At 34.4% G+C, this 16,291-nt stretch overlaps 1 protein-coding gene across 13 annotated transcripts in view; it reads right to left on the bottom strand.

Annotated features, from left to right (window-relative positions):
- The window catches only part of SSBP2 (single stranded DNA binding protein 2), a 162,554-nt gene that overhangs the window by 92,094 nt on the left and 54,169 nt on the right, over positions 1 to 16,291 (bottom strand). For all 13 annotated transcript variants that reach the window (XM_063295463.1, XM_063295465.1, XM_063295471.1 and 10 more), the window contains exons 2-3: positions 2,932 to 3,004; positions 1,408 to 1,469 (exon numbers count right to left, since the gene is read on the bottom strand). In XM_063295463.1, the coding sequence (XP_063151533.1) occupies positions 1,408 to 1,469; positions 2,932 to 3,004 (135 nt within the window). The remainder of the gene's footprint in view (positions 1 to 1,407; positions 1,470 to 2,931; positions 3,005 to 16,291) is intronic.

Raw genomic sequence — 16,291 nt, 5'->3', positions numbered from 1 at the left:
ACCCTGGAATTCCCTGGTGGTCTCCTAGTTAAGTGATTTCTTCTATCTAATAAAAAATAAGCCAACTAATTTAAATTGTTTCCTTATGTAATAAACATAACATGCTTGTGAAGCCAATTAATACTATAGAAAATAAATAGATGATACATTATATGTACTGACGTTGATGTTGATATCTGGGTACTGGTAAATCAATATTAGCACTGAAATCCAGCCTCTAATACATGGCTGGCTGGGGAATTCTGGGAGTTGAAGGCCACACAGCTTAAAGTTGCTGAGGTTGAGAAACACTGCTCTAAAAGATGGCTACTCTTACTAGGGCTGGGACAGGAGCAGTTCCAAAGCAAAGTTTCTCCTGTGCATGCTTCACAAATGACTAGAAACAACTCTGAAGAATGCACAACTGTGAGCATACCACCCCTGTGCTACTCATTAAACCATTCCCTCTTTTTTTCATGAATCTGGAAAAAGATGCAGCTGCTTGAAAGAGTTCATTCATTAAACTTAATGTAATTCTTATAGCAGCCACAACATTTTTTCACACTGGGATGGAAGCCTGAAAAAAAAAAGGAATGAATGTCATACAGGTGTTGTATTTACACTTGCATGATGCCTGAATAACATCTTCTAAACCATTTCTGGCACATGCACAGCCCTATTCTTCTGCAAAGGATTCTCTCATTTGTTTCAGTGGCACATGCCACACAGAAGGATGTGCATGTACAATCTCCTCCTTTCCTGAAATTAATACTGTTGCTCCTGTGTACAGAATTCTTCTCTGTGTACAGATAATTATACAGGGGCATCAACAGCAGCACTCACTGGCTTCAAAATGGTGGGAATAACTGGGCAAAGCCCCCGTCCTTTTTTAACATGTGTTATGCACACTGTGTGCACAACACTGTGTGCACATAAGGTGGGTGGGGCTTTGATCACCTGGTCACACCTGTCATTTTGAAGCCAGTGATTGGCACTCCAGATTCCCCCAAATATAAAAGAGCTCTGAAGTCAGAAACCTAGTTTGTTTCCTGTTCAACTCAAAATAACAATATACATATATACAAGCTGACATTTCTGCAGAATCTTAACAACTACTTGTCATATCAAACTATTTTAGCTGTATCTTTCTAGTCCTATGGGAACATCCAAAGGGAAAAAAAAATCACAGATCTGAAAAACTTGAATATCAATCCTTCTGAAAGAAAAATGAGGAAGATTCAACTGAAATAATTATATGATTAATTTTATCTTTTCCAGGAAATGAAATGACAGTTCAATATTAAATGCAGTTCACATCTGTTTCTTCCAACTAATTAGCAAAATTTGTTACCTTTGATAAAAATCAGATTTTGTACAGGTATAATATTTTAACAAACAACACAATTTTTGTAAACCTGAAACACTTACCACCACCAAGAGTGTAAGAATCCTGGGGGTTCGCCCAATGTGATGTTTTTTTCCCATCTTATCTAAAACCAGTGCAAATAATGATTATTTCTTTAGGCCAGATAGATTCACATGAAAACAATCATAGCATCTAGCTAAAATCAATGCAAATATGGATCTTTTAAAATCAATACAGACCAATTTCAGAAAGATGTTTCAACTGGAGGCTGAATATGTGTTGTCTGCTACAGTGTATCTGGGGGGGTAGGTTAGCTTGAGTATATATACATACCTCTGTGTGTAAGAGTGAGGCAGAAAAAGAGAATATGGATGGGTGTGCAGAGCAAATTACATGCTCAGCTCTCCCCACCAACAGCATGCTATTGCTTCTTTGCTTTTCCTTATCTGCTAGTTGTGGCAACTGCTTTACTTTGCCTGAAAGTACAGCCAGCTTAATCTAATTTTGTGTTTCTCTGTAGAGATTTGGATTTGTTCATTTCTTGTAATTATGTTTGCCCTCTTGTGTTATACTGTTTTTTATCCCAGACAATCACATTTCTGAAGAAGGAAATATTAGATACGGGATAACTTTTGCACTTTAAGAAACATTTCACCTTCTCCATTGCTATTCTCAAATATATTGTTACATTTTATAATAGGGACATTTCACCTATCACTATAAAGAGTAAGAAAAGCTGTTGCATGAACAGAAGTCTGCTTACATTACAATGCATGTAACCCATGGATAGTAATACTTTCATCTAATTGTGTTATTCATGCCTTATAATTAAAAAATAAGATACATAGAGACTCCACACTTTGGGGACAGCCATTCATCTCGAAGCTGCAATGAAGGTGCAGTAGTGTTAGTAGTGACATAGCATTTCTTTCACATGTGAAAGGAAAAAAAAATTGCGGCTGCTGCTTATGTATAATCCTTACCCCACACCAGTAATAAAATGGTATTATAGATAGTGATACAGTGAGTTCATGCAAGTGAAACAAAGGCTAGTATATGAAGCCCTGGGTAATAATCTGCAATAGTGGTCTAATATTTTCATTTTCCATTAAAGTGACCAAGTAGAATAGTGTTTTTCAGCCATCAGTATAGGTGCCACACACAGCAGTAGTCTAGGCTGAAAAAAAGCCCATGAAAATCTTAATTGGAGTAGCCTGGAAAAGGTCTGGAGCTTAGGAGTCAAAATAAAGTAATGTTTTACATTAACTAGCTATTTCTCTCTCTCTCTCTCTTTTAATTCTTCTTTTCCTTTTTAGTTTGGGCTTAAAGAAGACTATTCCAACAGTGATAAACAATGCCTCAGGCCCAGTGATTCTTACTTGATATTTTGCAACATGATCAGTAACATTGCTACCATTTTATGGCCTTAAAAATTATCACAACCAGTAATTATAATAATAGAACACCTATAAACATCTGTAGTATATGTCAGAGAACCCGGGTTTTTTTATACACTGACTGATCAATTTTAATATTAAAAAAGTTGACTATTGATCCAAAAGATAGAAAAAGGATAGAAAACATACCTCTGATAAAAACGTCTGTGCAGACTTCTGTGCTCCTACATGGAGAAGATACTCATATACATATAGTGCTAACCTGGAAACAGAAGAAAACCTATTAAAATTCAAATTATTTAATAATTCCAAAACAAATAATTGCAAGATATACTAAATAAAGAAAAACACACTAAAGGTGTATTTTACATCCAAAATATTATATATGGGTAAAAATCATAACACAGCTAAAAAGGCTTTTATACAAAAAGCAGAGTCTGTCAATATTTTATTATCTTGGATGTATGCCCAGTTGGAGAAATGTTCAGTTACTATTAATCTATATTTATCCACATAAGCTATGCTTACAGTAAACAATACACTGTATCTGTAATTACAGCAGCACAAAACATTGATAAACAAGTTCTTAACCATGATATCTTTTCAATTCATCACATTATTACTACTACTACCACCACAGGAACAATACAGAGTTATCCAGAACTAACACCCCCTTGATACAGTTGTGATGAGATCAATTCTAGCCAAGACTGTTCTTAGTAGTATGTCAGAGAGACAGAGGATAGAGATATTGTACAGTGATACCTTTTCATATTCTAAGTTTGCAGTTCTGCAGCTAAACCCTTATCAAAAGATATTACTGAGTCAGATGTACTTGACTTCACTTGACCCAGAGGCTCAGTTCATACAAAAATATCAGTCCCAAATTGGAACTTCTGGTGGAGGCATGGCGAGCTAAACATGTCTCCATGGTGAGTGGAGGCGACGAAAGCAGGAAAGACTGAAGAACTGGTGAGTAGACTGGTTCTTTGGAACCTCTCCAGATAAGGAGAGGACAGGAGATTGCACACATGTGCTCCGGAAGGCTGCTCCTTGCAGGATAGCAGTCTCCAGAGGGTCTGAGTGCCGGGAGATGAAGGGATTAATCATCAAGCTCACAACCGTGTCCCACGCCTTTTAAAGGACACTAAATTCACTAACCTCACTTCTAATCCCTTTTGGAAATTACTTATTTAAGTATCTTAAGGCTATGTTCAGAATGACAAGTCTGAAAAGTTACCTGGTGGGTTAGGGTTAGGGTTAGGGTGAGTGAATTTAATTTGTCTTTATTCCTGAACAAAAGAAAAATTAACTAGAAGTTTAAGAATTTAAAGAATTTGAAATAAACAGCGAAAAGCTAAACAAGATTTTGAACTAAGAAACCTATAAATGAATTAAGGATCCACACAAACTTGGAATACTGAAACTTTTACTATATGATTTTGGAATTAACTAAATAAACTATATATGTTGTGATGAAGAATGGAAGTCACTTCTTTACATCTTTCTCTTTATTCTACTTTTTTCCTTTTTTCTATTTCTTCCTTTGCACTTTTTATTCTCTCTCTTTTTCTTTTTCTGGGTTTAATTTATATTTGCTTTTACTATTGTATTTAAAATATTTAATGAAAAATTCAAAATCAAATATATACAGTATATAATTATAGATATAAAGGTATATCAAAGATATGTATGTATATATCTATGTATCTCAGTCCCAAATCCACTTTTGAAGTCTTTTCTAGTTTGTTCTGAACTGCAGTTTCGTCTTTTATTGGAACTTAGGAAAATGCCATAGTTAATTAATAAACCAAGGTTTCAAACAAAAAATTGGTCTGATACAATGGAAAACTGTCTTGACTTGTAGAAGTTACAGCTCTGTTAAATTCTAAGAAAAGTAGAAAATTACAGCTTAGAACCAAAAATGGAAACTTTTAATACCTCTACACATATGAAGGAGAATGTATGATTAATTTTTTTTAAATAGCTATTTTACAGAAGTAATTCAACAACTGAAGCATTTCCCAGTAGGCTGATAAAATAAAGCTACACCTGTTGACTTATGCTTATCATGGAATTGTTAATAATAAAAGTACCTGCATAGAAAGCAAGCTGGCAACTCTTAGTGGCTATTCCATTTTTTAAAAAATTTCCAAGATGTTTCAAGTACATAGGGTGAAATCAAATATTATGCTGAGTTAAAATTCGACATTTAGAATTTAGACAATGTAAGAATAGCAACATTAAAAACTATATTGGCTTCAATTTGTGGGATAAACACTACAGGTAAACTGATCAATGTCATAAAGGGAGAGTATGCATCAGGATTGCATAAATGGAGTTCAAACTAAAAAGATAATGTGCTTCAGCTGTCTACATCCTGGGAAGAACAGAAGAAATCTTTGGATTTAGAAGTTGGATGTTATTCTACATCATTACAATATTAGATTGTACTATTATTATCTAAGTAATATGGCATAGTTCATAGCATTCTATATGTCCAATATGTCCTGCCAATTCATGACAATATATAAAAGATAACTGTGATTGATATATATTTAAATATCTTTCATGAATAGCATAGTTACCATTTCATTCCATGGCTTCTTTGTAGATATCAAAGGCTGCCTATTTCCTTAATATGGCAACTTGTGTCTAGCACAATGACAGTACTCTGAACTAGAGAGCATGGTATAGACATGTTCATATGTCCGATGCATTATAGAGTCAAAAGGAATTAAAGACCACACACATAGTAATTTGGTACATAGAATATTTCCCATGTAGCAGCTGCCAAAAGACAGAAGATAACATTGGCATATTCTAGCACTTTTGGAATGTAACTTGTCAGAACATAAAACAAGGTCTCTTACTTTGCACACACTAATTAATGGTCTATTTAGAGAATAAAGAGAAGTAGTAACCAAGTAAGAGGCACCCACATCTTTTTTTTTCAAAAATGAGTAACAAACTATTCTCTACAAAGCAACTGTATTTTCCTCATAATCGTTATATAAATTAGAATAATCTGGATCATAGCATTCTTTAGGCAAAGGTACAGGTATCTTCTCAATTTGACATGTCAGTGGTTTCACCTTGCAACTTACAATACCCTATATAAATCTACTTAAAACAGCAACAAAAGAAAGCTTAATTTTTAAAAAAATAGGGTTTTTAAAAAAAATCTAGATTTACCTAAATGTAAATTTTCAAAGTTAACATGTTTTACCTTTGTGTGCTATTAATTTTTCTAACTACTTCACCAGCTGACATATCATGACTTACCCGTTTTAAGTAACATATTCACCTGAATAGCACCTGTAGTTATCTGTAAGTTAATTTTTTCTTCAAATAATTTAAAAAGGATTTATTGAGAATATGATAATAGACATAGATTAGGCGAGGTGCTTTCTTACTGTTCAGGCTGTTTTCCTTTTGGGTAAATATATTATTACATCCACTAACACTTCCAGCTATTATAGTTTTGGATATTTTCTAGTCCAGGGTCTCTCAATCAAGGTTCTGTAGAACCCTAAGTTTCCACGAGAGGCCACTAGGGGGTCCCTGGGAGATCACGATTTATTTTAAAAATTATTTCAATTTCGGGCAACTTCACATTAAAGAGGTAAGTTTCATTTTTTATTTTTAGATTAAGAAGACTGTTAATGCATATATACAGGCCTACACGTGAAACAAATGTAATAATTTGTAATCTCTGGCCTATATTTGAGGCTGAATGTGCAAGGGTTCCCTGAGGTCTGAAAAATATTTCAAGGGTTCCTCCAAGGTCAAAAGGTTGAGAAAGGCTGTTCTAGTCAGTTTCATTTAAATGAAAGACCTTCTGAATAACAGTAAGAGAGCAGTAAGAGAGGATTAATCAACAATTGGCTGAAGTTAGATTATTTGGAAGATTTCTACTGGAATTTTACCAAGTTTACACATTTCTTTTTATTCACTTCAGCTTTTCATGGAGCTCTCACAGAACATTTCAGGGGTATCCCTTGGGGAGTCAATATAAATGGCAGGTACAATTGGGCTATCAAACCCTTGCTCCATTTTATGTGCCTTTGAAATATACAATGTACATTAAAAAGGGGTGGGTCTTCAATTGCTGGGTCGCAACTATCATTTTGATGTTGCTGATTCCTCTGCAAATGCCCCTGCCAACTACATAAAATACTACCATACAAAATATTTTATGTATTTATTATTTTTAGATACCACTGTATACCTAAAGTAATTGCTCGAATCTTTTGTAAGGATCACAAAATAATCTGTTGTCTTTTTTTCAATCAGATAATTAAAAGCATTCAAACACATGTAACTCGTAGCTGTACTATATGAGGGATTCTTTGCTTATGGGTTTCACCAACTACCAACTTTAGAGACTCCCCTTGACAATGAGGAAAACATGAAAATACACACACACACACACACACAGAAGTCTTTTCCAAAGAGAGCAGCAGTGAATGGCAAAAAACTGTTATCTGCACTGAAACAATAGAAAAAAGCTTGAACTTTGTAATTTTAGCCTGTGTTCAAAGCTTAGCATAAAATATTTATAACAAAATAAGCTATTCTAATATTCATATATTCCTGATATTACAATAGAAACTGAAAGAAAACAAATTATTAAAGAAATTAATCAATTATTGGCTAATAAATAAATATGCATTATTGTTTAAAGCCCCAACATTTATATTTAAGACTACAATTTTCAAGAGTACGAACTGCACAAAACAGTGTTTTGTGTTTTATGTTATGCCATATTCCCCAGCAATGGAGGCAACAGGGAAGAAGAGCTTAGCAAAATTTGACTTTCTTCGGAAGGAAAGCCTAATGGGGATTTATGCTGTTTTACGATTTTTGTGGTTATTTACAATAGGAAAAAACGTATCTCAGGGTAAGTATTCCCTAAACAGATCTGCTACAGATCAGCAGTAGATCTGCTACACATTTACTAGTAACATGAAAATCTAATTTACACTGCCCCTTTCAGCTGGAAATGTAGGAATCAATCACCCTGGCCAAAATAGCTTCAGAACTATCCAACCATTCTTGAGCATTTACCAGTCAAAATGTCTCTTAATACTGTAAGTGGGGACATGGCCGACTGGTTCTGCGGACAGAACTGACTACACAGTGGTTTTTGGGGCTCAAGCAGGCTTTTCCTTTGGGACATTGTAGAAAATATCAGCTTTAAAACGTGTCATCTGGCTGGGGATGTTGTGGAAGAAGTTGAGGAACTCAACAACGATAGAAATGTTTCTACTGATGGCGAGATCGAGGCTTTTGCTGACAATGACCAGATTGTGGAACTGAATGAATTAAATGGACAGATTAAATTGCAAATCATAAATGGAATTGTTTTTCTGATGGAAAGTTATGGAAAAGAGGTTTTTTTCTATGGGAGGTTTTTTGCTGAGAAATCAGAGTTTTTAAGGCAGGCAGTTGGGCTCTTTGATCTCTCTGTGAAAAATGCCTTGTGTTTATTGTGGAGATACATGAATGCTTTGGTCTATTTTGAAGTGGGGTAAGGATTTGAGAATGTTTATCTGGATTGCTTTTAAAGCCTGTTTGACTGCATACTCGTTTTTAATGATTGGATTAAGATTAATAAGGTATAAACAATAAATGCTGGTTTTAGGTTTAACAGAATTAAGATTGTTATAATTGTAGTATTATTAATTATAAGACCACACAATTTATATGTTTTTTAGTTTAATCTTTATTATAGTGGACAGAAATGTATAGAATAGTGGTAGGAGGGAAACAGATAAATGTTTTTGGGGGGAGGGAGTTGATTAGGTTTATATATTTCTTTTTCTTTTAATATAAAGGGAAAGAGCAATTGTATTTAGTGATTTTTATAATGTGCTAATTGAATGATTTAGAGAAATAATGTGATTTTGGTCTAATATAGAGTAAGGGATTGATTATGGAAATGGTTGTATATTCTTGTTGTTAAAAGTTGGAAGTCACCTCTTTATGCAATCTTTAAAATTCTTTTTTTCTTGTGTTTTCTCACCTTTTTAGTTCTTTTTTCTTTTTGTAGGTTTTTTTTTCTTTTTTGTAGTTTTTATCTTTGCTTTAAATCTAATAAAATTCTTATACAAAAAGTGTCTCTTAACAAGAAGATACTACTAGACGTCTCCCCTCTAACATTAAGCAGATATAAGCAAACATTCTGCCCCTCTAAAACTCTTGTCACAACCTCTTTAGGAATAGTAGCATTGTAACAATATTGGTATTTGTATATAATCTTTATTTTGCTTGTACATAATCCAAAAGAAGAGATAATAAACCAATAAAAGAGATAATAATCATACTTTGTGGAAATGACTTTCCAATATGCAAAGTGCTTATTTGTACCCACTTCCTCTCCCCAGATTTCCAGGATAATATAAATACAATGCAAATTATTCTATTTTTGGATATGTTGCTAGTCTCTCTCTCTCTCTCCTCCACTACTCCTGCAATTTGATCATGTTCTATTCAGTTTCCACAAAATTATCCTGCTGGTGGACAGACTGCCAGAGCGACTTAACTTAAGCCACTTTATGTAATTTCTTTCCAACAGTCCAGTGGGTTGGAAAGAATAATGAGGCAGGGGAAGGATGCAGACCATGGCTTCTTTCCAACCTCCTTACCAGCAATGGCCATGGAAGGCATCTCTATTTTCTTCTGTGTAACAAGTGTTACACCTATCTATGTGCGTGTTCCTGCTCTCTGCTTGTGTATATGCACACTAGGAAGCACGGGATGGGTTATATACACCCCAGTTGGGGTTATGTGACCAGGAAGGGGGCTTAAGTATAGTTAGCAGGGGGCTGCTAAATTGCGTCTCCCATAGGGATATATTAGGGGATATATTATTTTTTGAAGAATATTTTTCATTGCAGCCCCCAGCCATATCCAGATCATTTTCAGACCTGAACTTTTCATCGCCAGCTTCTCCTATCCAAAACTTTATCTTGTTCAATTGTCAGAGGCAAAAAAAACAGAGTCCTGAGACTTTTTTTACATAATTTCTTTCCAACATTCAGCTGAAAAGAAGAAAACTGATAAGGAAATGAAGCATGAGGAAATAGACATAAGCTGCCTTTATCCACTGGATGGTTCAGCTGCTATGTAGCTAGCTTGGCAGTTCCCCTCCTGCCCAAATTTTTTTGGGTGAAAGGCAACCCTATGGAACAATATAATTTTGTATCACAGCAGCAGGAATAACTGTGGAAGCCCTCTCCCCTTTTTTGGAGTGCCCTACTGAAGCTGTAAAGTTACTGTGATACCTGCCAAAATTGCACTGCAGAGTAAAAACATATTACAGATAGTCCTCTACTTACGAACAGGTTATGTTCCAAGAGGCTGTTCGTAAATCCATTTTGTTTGTAAGTCCAATCAAGCGTGCATATGCAGTGTGCCGCAAAGTAACCCTTTCCCGCCTTCTCCCTCCTTCCGGGACCTTCTAGGTTGGAATTGCAGACAGGCTTATTCGTATTGGCAAAAGTTCGTAACTCAAAAGTTCCTAAGTAAAGGACTGTCTGCGTTTAAGATTAGAGCCCAGGAGTAAGAACTTTCATTTTCCACTAAAGCAGATCTTTCTGTTGAGGTCCTTTCTGGATTGTGACTGCGTATTTTGCCAAGGTTCACTAATTCAAATGGATATGTTCTCTACTTCAATGTTATTAATTGGGAATAACAATTAAATAATCTTGTTCATATCCTAACAGGTATAGGTTAAGCTATAATGGCTTGGTATTATGTGTAGACCTTTGCTTGGTAACATGGACTTTCTAAGTTTCTTTAGACTCTACCCAACTTGTGGAGTTACACTTCCTGAACCAACCATGCCAATTTATGACTTATTCTAAGTGGTCAACCCAATGGAACTATTAACAAAAAGTAGGTCATTTTAAGGCTTGAAATTTTATTATTCTGGTGTACATCTACTGAGCTAGTTAGCAGCACAGAATCATGTTGGCATCTAACCTAACCTAGACAGACAGACAGACAGACAGACGTAATGAAAAAAGAATACTGCTCAAAAATTAATGTAGAATATATGTGGGATGAATCTGAAATCTGAACATCACCTTTATGAGAATACATTTAAGTCAAAATTACATATGGAAAAACCCAGAACCTTTTCTCCAGAATGTAGCAAGCACAAGAAATCACGGGGCTTAGCAGGCAATGAAACAACATTAAGGGAAATTAAAAACACAAATGTTTTTTTGGTACCAGTTAAACCAAAAATCAGTTTAAAAATTCTTGTTCCATAAACAAACATCTCAACATTACACAACAATGCACATACATGACTGGGTTCATACCCGAGCTCTGTCACACAAGTAACAGAAAAACATTGATATTTTCAGGGATATAATGGATTTACGGACCTGCACTTTAATTCTAAATGGAAGTATTTTATAATTCTAAAAGCAACTGCACTTTTCCCTTTTTAAAAGTAATTTTATTAAATATTATAATTACAAGAATAAAAACTAATATAAACTAAAAAAAGATAAAAGAATAGAAAGAGAAGGTACAGAAAAGGAAAAAATAGAAAAATAGAAAAGAAAAAAAAGTAATATAGTAAAGAAAAAGAAATGTATAAAGAAGTGACTTCCCACCTTCATCACAACAAGTATAAACAATTTTAGTAACTTATCACCTCCTCTTAAAATAGCCACCACACTTTTCCAATTAGATGAAATAAGGTGACCCAGGGAAGGAAGAGCAACTTGAAGATCCTTTTCCCCATTCTTATGGAGCTGCAGGTCCTGAAAGCAATAAAGGACTGTAGAAAATATTTCCTTAGTTTGTCAGGAATTCAGGCCCTCTGCCCAAAAGCCCTGGGAGAAATAATCAAGGTAAACTTGGCAGGAACAGTATACGCAGAAGCATCAGAATGTTTTATTTCTTGTTGGTGCTGCTTTGCTCAGTTGGATAGTTGTATGTACATTCCCATTTTCTGATCTTCTGCCTCTTAGTTTGTTTTGCTTTTGGGTAATCACTGCTAGCTTTGGGATGCAGATATAAACTATAACTTGGGACAGCTAATATATTCCCCAGGTAATTACTTTGTTGCATCTACTAAAATAAAAATATGTTATTCTTGGTTACTTCACTGTTGGATTTGTACTAGCACCCCCCCCCCCAAATCACTTAGGCCTAGCAGATCTGGTTCAAAAGAAAAGTGGAGCCATTTATTTAAAAATGTACTCCTGGGGAGGGAGATCTCCTGTACTGCCCTATTTAGCTTCCAGGTTTTTTTTGGGGGGGGGGGGAGGATCTCCTCATTCAAAGCACACCTGGTGAAAGGAAAACTGCCCAGATGGAAGTCTTGCCTGAGAAACGGCAACACCCCAATACTCCGGAAGTCAGGTAGAAAGAATGGGAAGAAAAAGATCTGGCTGGCTTGTGTTAAAGATTTCTGGCTGATACAATGCTGATACAAGCAAAATTAACAGTAGCTCTAAAAAAATAACAATGCAGAGGTAAGAATTACATTAAAATGAACACTTTAAAACATGGGAGAAGTGAGAAAGGATAAAAGTAGACAAAAATATAAGGCCACAGCAATTGATTTTGCTGTAAATATTTTGTGACAACAGACCCATTATTCAAGAAAAAATTGCAATTATTGCTGCTTAAGCAACTTCCTCTTAATATCCCACAAGTCGACATGAGGAAAAAATCAAATATGATAGTAATATAAATGTTACAAAAAGACACATTTTATTTTCATACTGCAGTCTTCTGTCTTAGTCACATGTTGAAGAATGGCACCAGAGGGTCACATTTGTGGGAAAAAACGAATAAGAAACAAACAGTGATCTCCTTCACAGAAATGAACTTCCTTATCCAAAGCAGGAATTGTACACTTAAGAATGACCAATGAATCAAGGAGTCCAAGGGCCCCCCTTAGAAAGTCTGCAAAAAACTTCCCCCATACTACAGCTATCCCACTGATAACAGCAGCAAGACTTTTATATGCTCAAAGATGGAAGAATGCACAAATTCCCTCAATGGAGGACTGGATGATTAAATTGATGGAATTGGCACAAATGGCTAAACTGACAGCACTGATAAGAGAAAACACTGTAACTAGATTCGTTTTCATCTGGAAGCTGCTCTTGGGACTATACATTTGTAACGCAAAAGAATAAAGTCTCAATTTTGGGTTTTTATGATTGAATGGTTCGCTTTTAGAGATACAATGTTACTAAATGTTTAATTAATAGTAAGAGATTAACTTTTATGTACTTTTATACCTGTGTTGGAAAAGGTCAGAAGCCATTGGTCTGATATGCTTTTTTGCTTATTCCTGCTTCTTTTTTAGACTTGTATTCTATTGGTCTTATATTCTGCATTATGTGCCTTAATTATATCTTGAACAATTAATAATAAGAAATATTTAAAAAAAGAATGACCAATGCATTTAACATCTCTAAACTCTCAGATAATTTATTACAAGAAAAAAGCAACCATGTGGGAAATTACAAAAATAATTCAAGTAAAAACCTGGCCAACTACATGGTATCAGTGAAAAACCGAACATTAAGAACACTCAATAATTAACAAGCTCTATAACTAATAATTAACAAGCTCTATAACTAATAGTGGGATTGGGAGGTTTATTTTGCCTCCATATTAAAATGGACTCATAGAAAGCAAGAACTTGGCTTCTCAGTCAGGTTCAGAATACATTCCAAAAACTGGAACTTGCCACAAGGCTTCAGCCATAAAAATTAAGGATTTCCTTTACAGAGGATGTTGAATAGATGAACTAATAAGATAGGAGCCACAGTTATTATTAATTATGATTTATTTAGTAGCTTTCTATCCAGGGGGCAATTAAGGCTGTTCCATAGGACATTCCAGGCCATAAATCCAGAAGAAAACTGAACAAGACATTATCCCATCAAACCCTGGCACCTGTATTCCTGAGGCTTTCTCTGTGTTTCTGGTTTGGCTTCCACAATTCCCTTCCTCTGGAAGAAAAACTCACCTCTCCAGGTTTGAAGGATTTTAGAGAATAAAAAAGATAACGGTGACAGAGAATACATTAGTAACAATGTTTGGGTATACAGTACTTTTTGACTGCTGTATTTATTTAATTAATTAGCTATACTTCAAAGGAAAGTTTTCCAAAGAGCCTGACAGCATTCTAAGAGCACAATATAAAATTTAAATTAAACTTAAATAAACGAAAACTAAAGAGAGCATGTAAATAAATACATAAACAGGAAAATATAAGAAAAAACTAACTTCAAAAACTTACAGCATAAAGGTTAAAATTACATATAGTATTAGCATCTTAAATATTCTAGGAAAATAAAAATATTTTTGCCTGGTGCAGAAAAGATAATAAAGTAGATACTAGATATGTCTCACTAAGGAAAGCAAGAATCAGTAGTCTTGTAGCACTTTTTCAGATTAACAAATTGTATTAACATTTATTAATAAAACTGTATTACTTTCATTTATTAAGTAAATAAAATTATTAAGCTTATTAACACTATATTAATAAAACATGTCAGTCTGAAAAGATGCTACCAGACTCTTCCAGACTTTTGGCTATTTCAGGCTAACACAGCTCTCCTCCTGCAGGAAGCAAAATATTTTATTATTTGTAGCAGGGGTCATAAAAATCTGACTGTACTCCCTCCCCAATTATTACATGAATATTTGTGAACCATCACTGCCCTTATGAATAAAACTAATGATTTCCTTGAGCTTAGAGGTTACTCTAGAAACAAATGTCCCACTCACTTTTAATAATTAAATCTTCATCTACATATCATGTGGGGGGCAAACTTGTACTGCAGCTATCCCACTGGGGGCTTGTGCAGATATAACAAGGAACAAACCTCAGAATGAGATTTAACATTCCCAGTTTGCTTACACAGGCATAGGTAGAGCACTGTCAAATGCTTCAGTTTTGCCTACAAAAGCCCAATCAGATTTAAAAAATATCTCTATGACACCATTTAAGATGTGTGCATTCCCTCATAGTTTGAGAACTGCTGGTTTATAAAATGTATATATTTTTTTCATTAAAATAATTAACAAAATGCTTTACATGAATATATTAACATTGTTTAATAAAATATTTAAGAAGTAGAAACAAAAAAAATCAACGATCATTAGAAAACAGGTGAAAAGGCAAAGAGAAGGTATCAATGGAAGCTGGGCAAAGACATACAATTTCATTTATGAGGAAAGTATTCCATTGTGGTGGTGGGGAGACTGCTAACTTCCATTGGGACTCTGTATTCTTGTATTTTTTCTTGTATTACTGCAAGTCATTTGCAAAATATTAATAGTTCAAGGAGGCATTGAAATTGGCAATATAAATACTTTGGGATTCTTGATATCAATGGTATTGTTGATCTCATATGAAGATGTTTCAGACTCAAAGAAAATAAGGGTGGGGAAGATTCCAAAGATTTGAGAGGGGATTAAATCTTTACCATAGTTTTTTTGCCCCAAATATACAGCTATTTATATGGATCTCGCGCTGCTCAATTTATGTAAAAATCTCAGATTAGAAGTTGTAGCGCAGATGAAAATCTACTTTTTAGTATGATGAAACTGTATAGTGGACCTATTTAATAGATGGATTAAGTAGATTAGTAACTGCAATGAATCAGAAAGAATTGTGAAAGAAAAAGTATGGTAATGGTAATTTTTACTTGCTGTTACTGTTTTTTTTACTATAAAGGAAATTGCTAAATTAAGAAATATACCAGAATCAACAATTTATAAATTTATAGTTTTGCAAAGTTCCATTCCATTGTTAATGGAAATCTTAAGCAACAGTATATAAAAGAGCACACAGTTTGCACACTGCTGTTTAATTGAATAGTTGTGTGGCAACAGAAGACATAAAACTGCCATGCCAACAGATCAGTGTAGATAAAGTATTTTAGACCTAAAGACAAATTCAAATGATTATTGTATGACAAGATACTCTCCTCTGAACAAAATATATAGTAATAGATATCACGGATGATGCTAATATAAAAAATGACCATATCGAAATTATGTGTGCCAGAGAGAAGCAGAAACATAAACATTTACACATTTTAAACAACACTTCACAAGCAAGAACTATAGGAGGAAGTAGTTTTTTAAACTGTTGTCACTTTGATTCCATCCGCTTGACACAAGTAGCAAGTTTACCAAGTACTTCAGAAAGTACAATATACGACCAATGTGCCGTGCGTTAGGCCCAGATTACGAAATGCTTAATTATAAAGATTTCTTGTGTTAGAGACTTATGTGAGCTTTATTTAAGGAACCAATAACATTTCTAAAAGAAACCAGATTATCTTTTATTTTAAATATGTATTTCTAGAACATAAATATAAGGTAATGCTGATCATTCTGTATCATAAATATAACTGACTTGTGAATGCAGTAAGTCTTGTGAGATGGTGGTATAAAATCTTGTTAAATAAATAAATAAATGTCCAAGAGAATTAGTACAGTCACTACAACTACAGTATCTGAATACAAACTGCTTTGTCTGCATCTGTCA

Source organism: Candoia aspera, chromosome 2, assembly GCF_035149785.1.
Source record: "Candoia aspera isolate rCanAsp1 chromosome 2, rCanAsp1.hap2, whole genome shotgun sequence".
NCBI classification, from domain to species: Eukaryota; Metazoa; Chordata; class Lepidosauria; order Squamata; family Boidae; genus Candoia; species Candoia aspera.
This window is presented reverse-complemented; position numbering and strand designations above follow the sequence as displayed.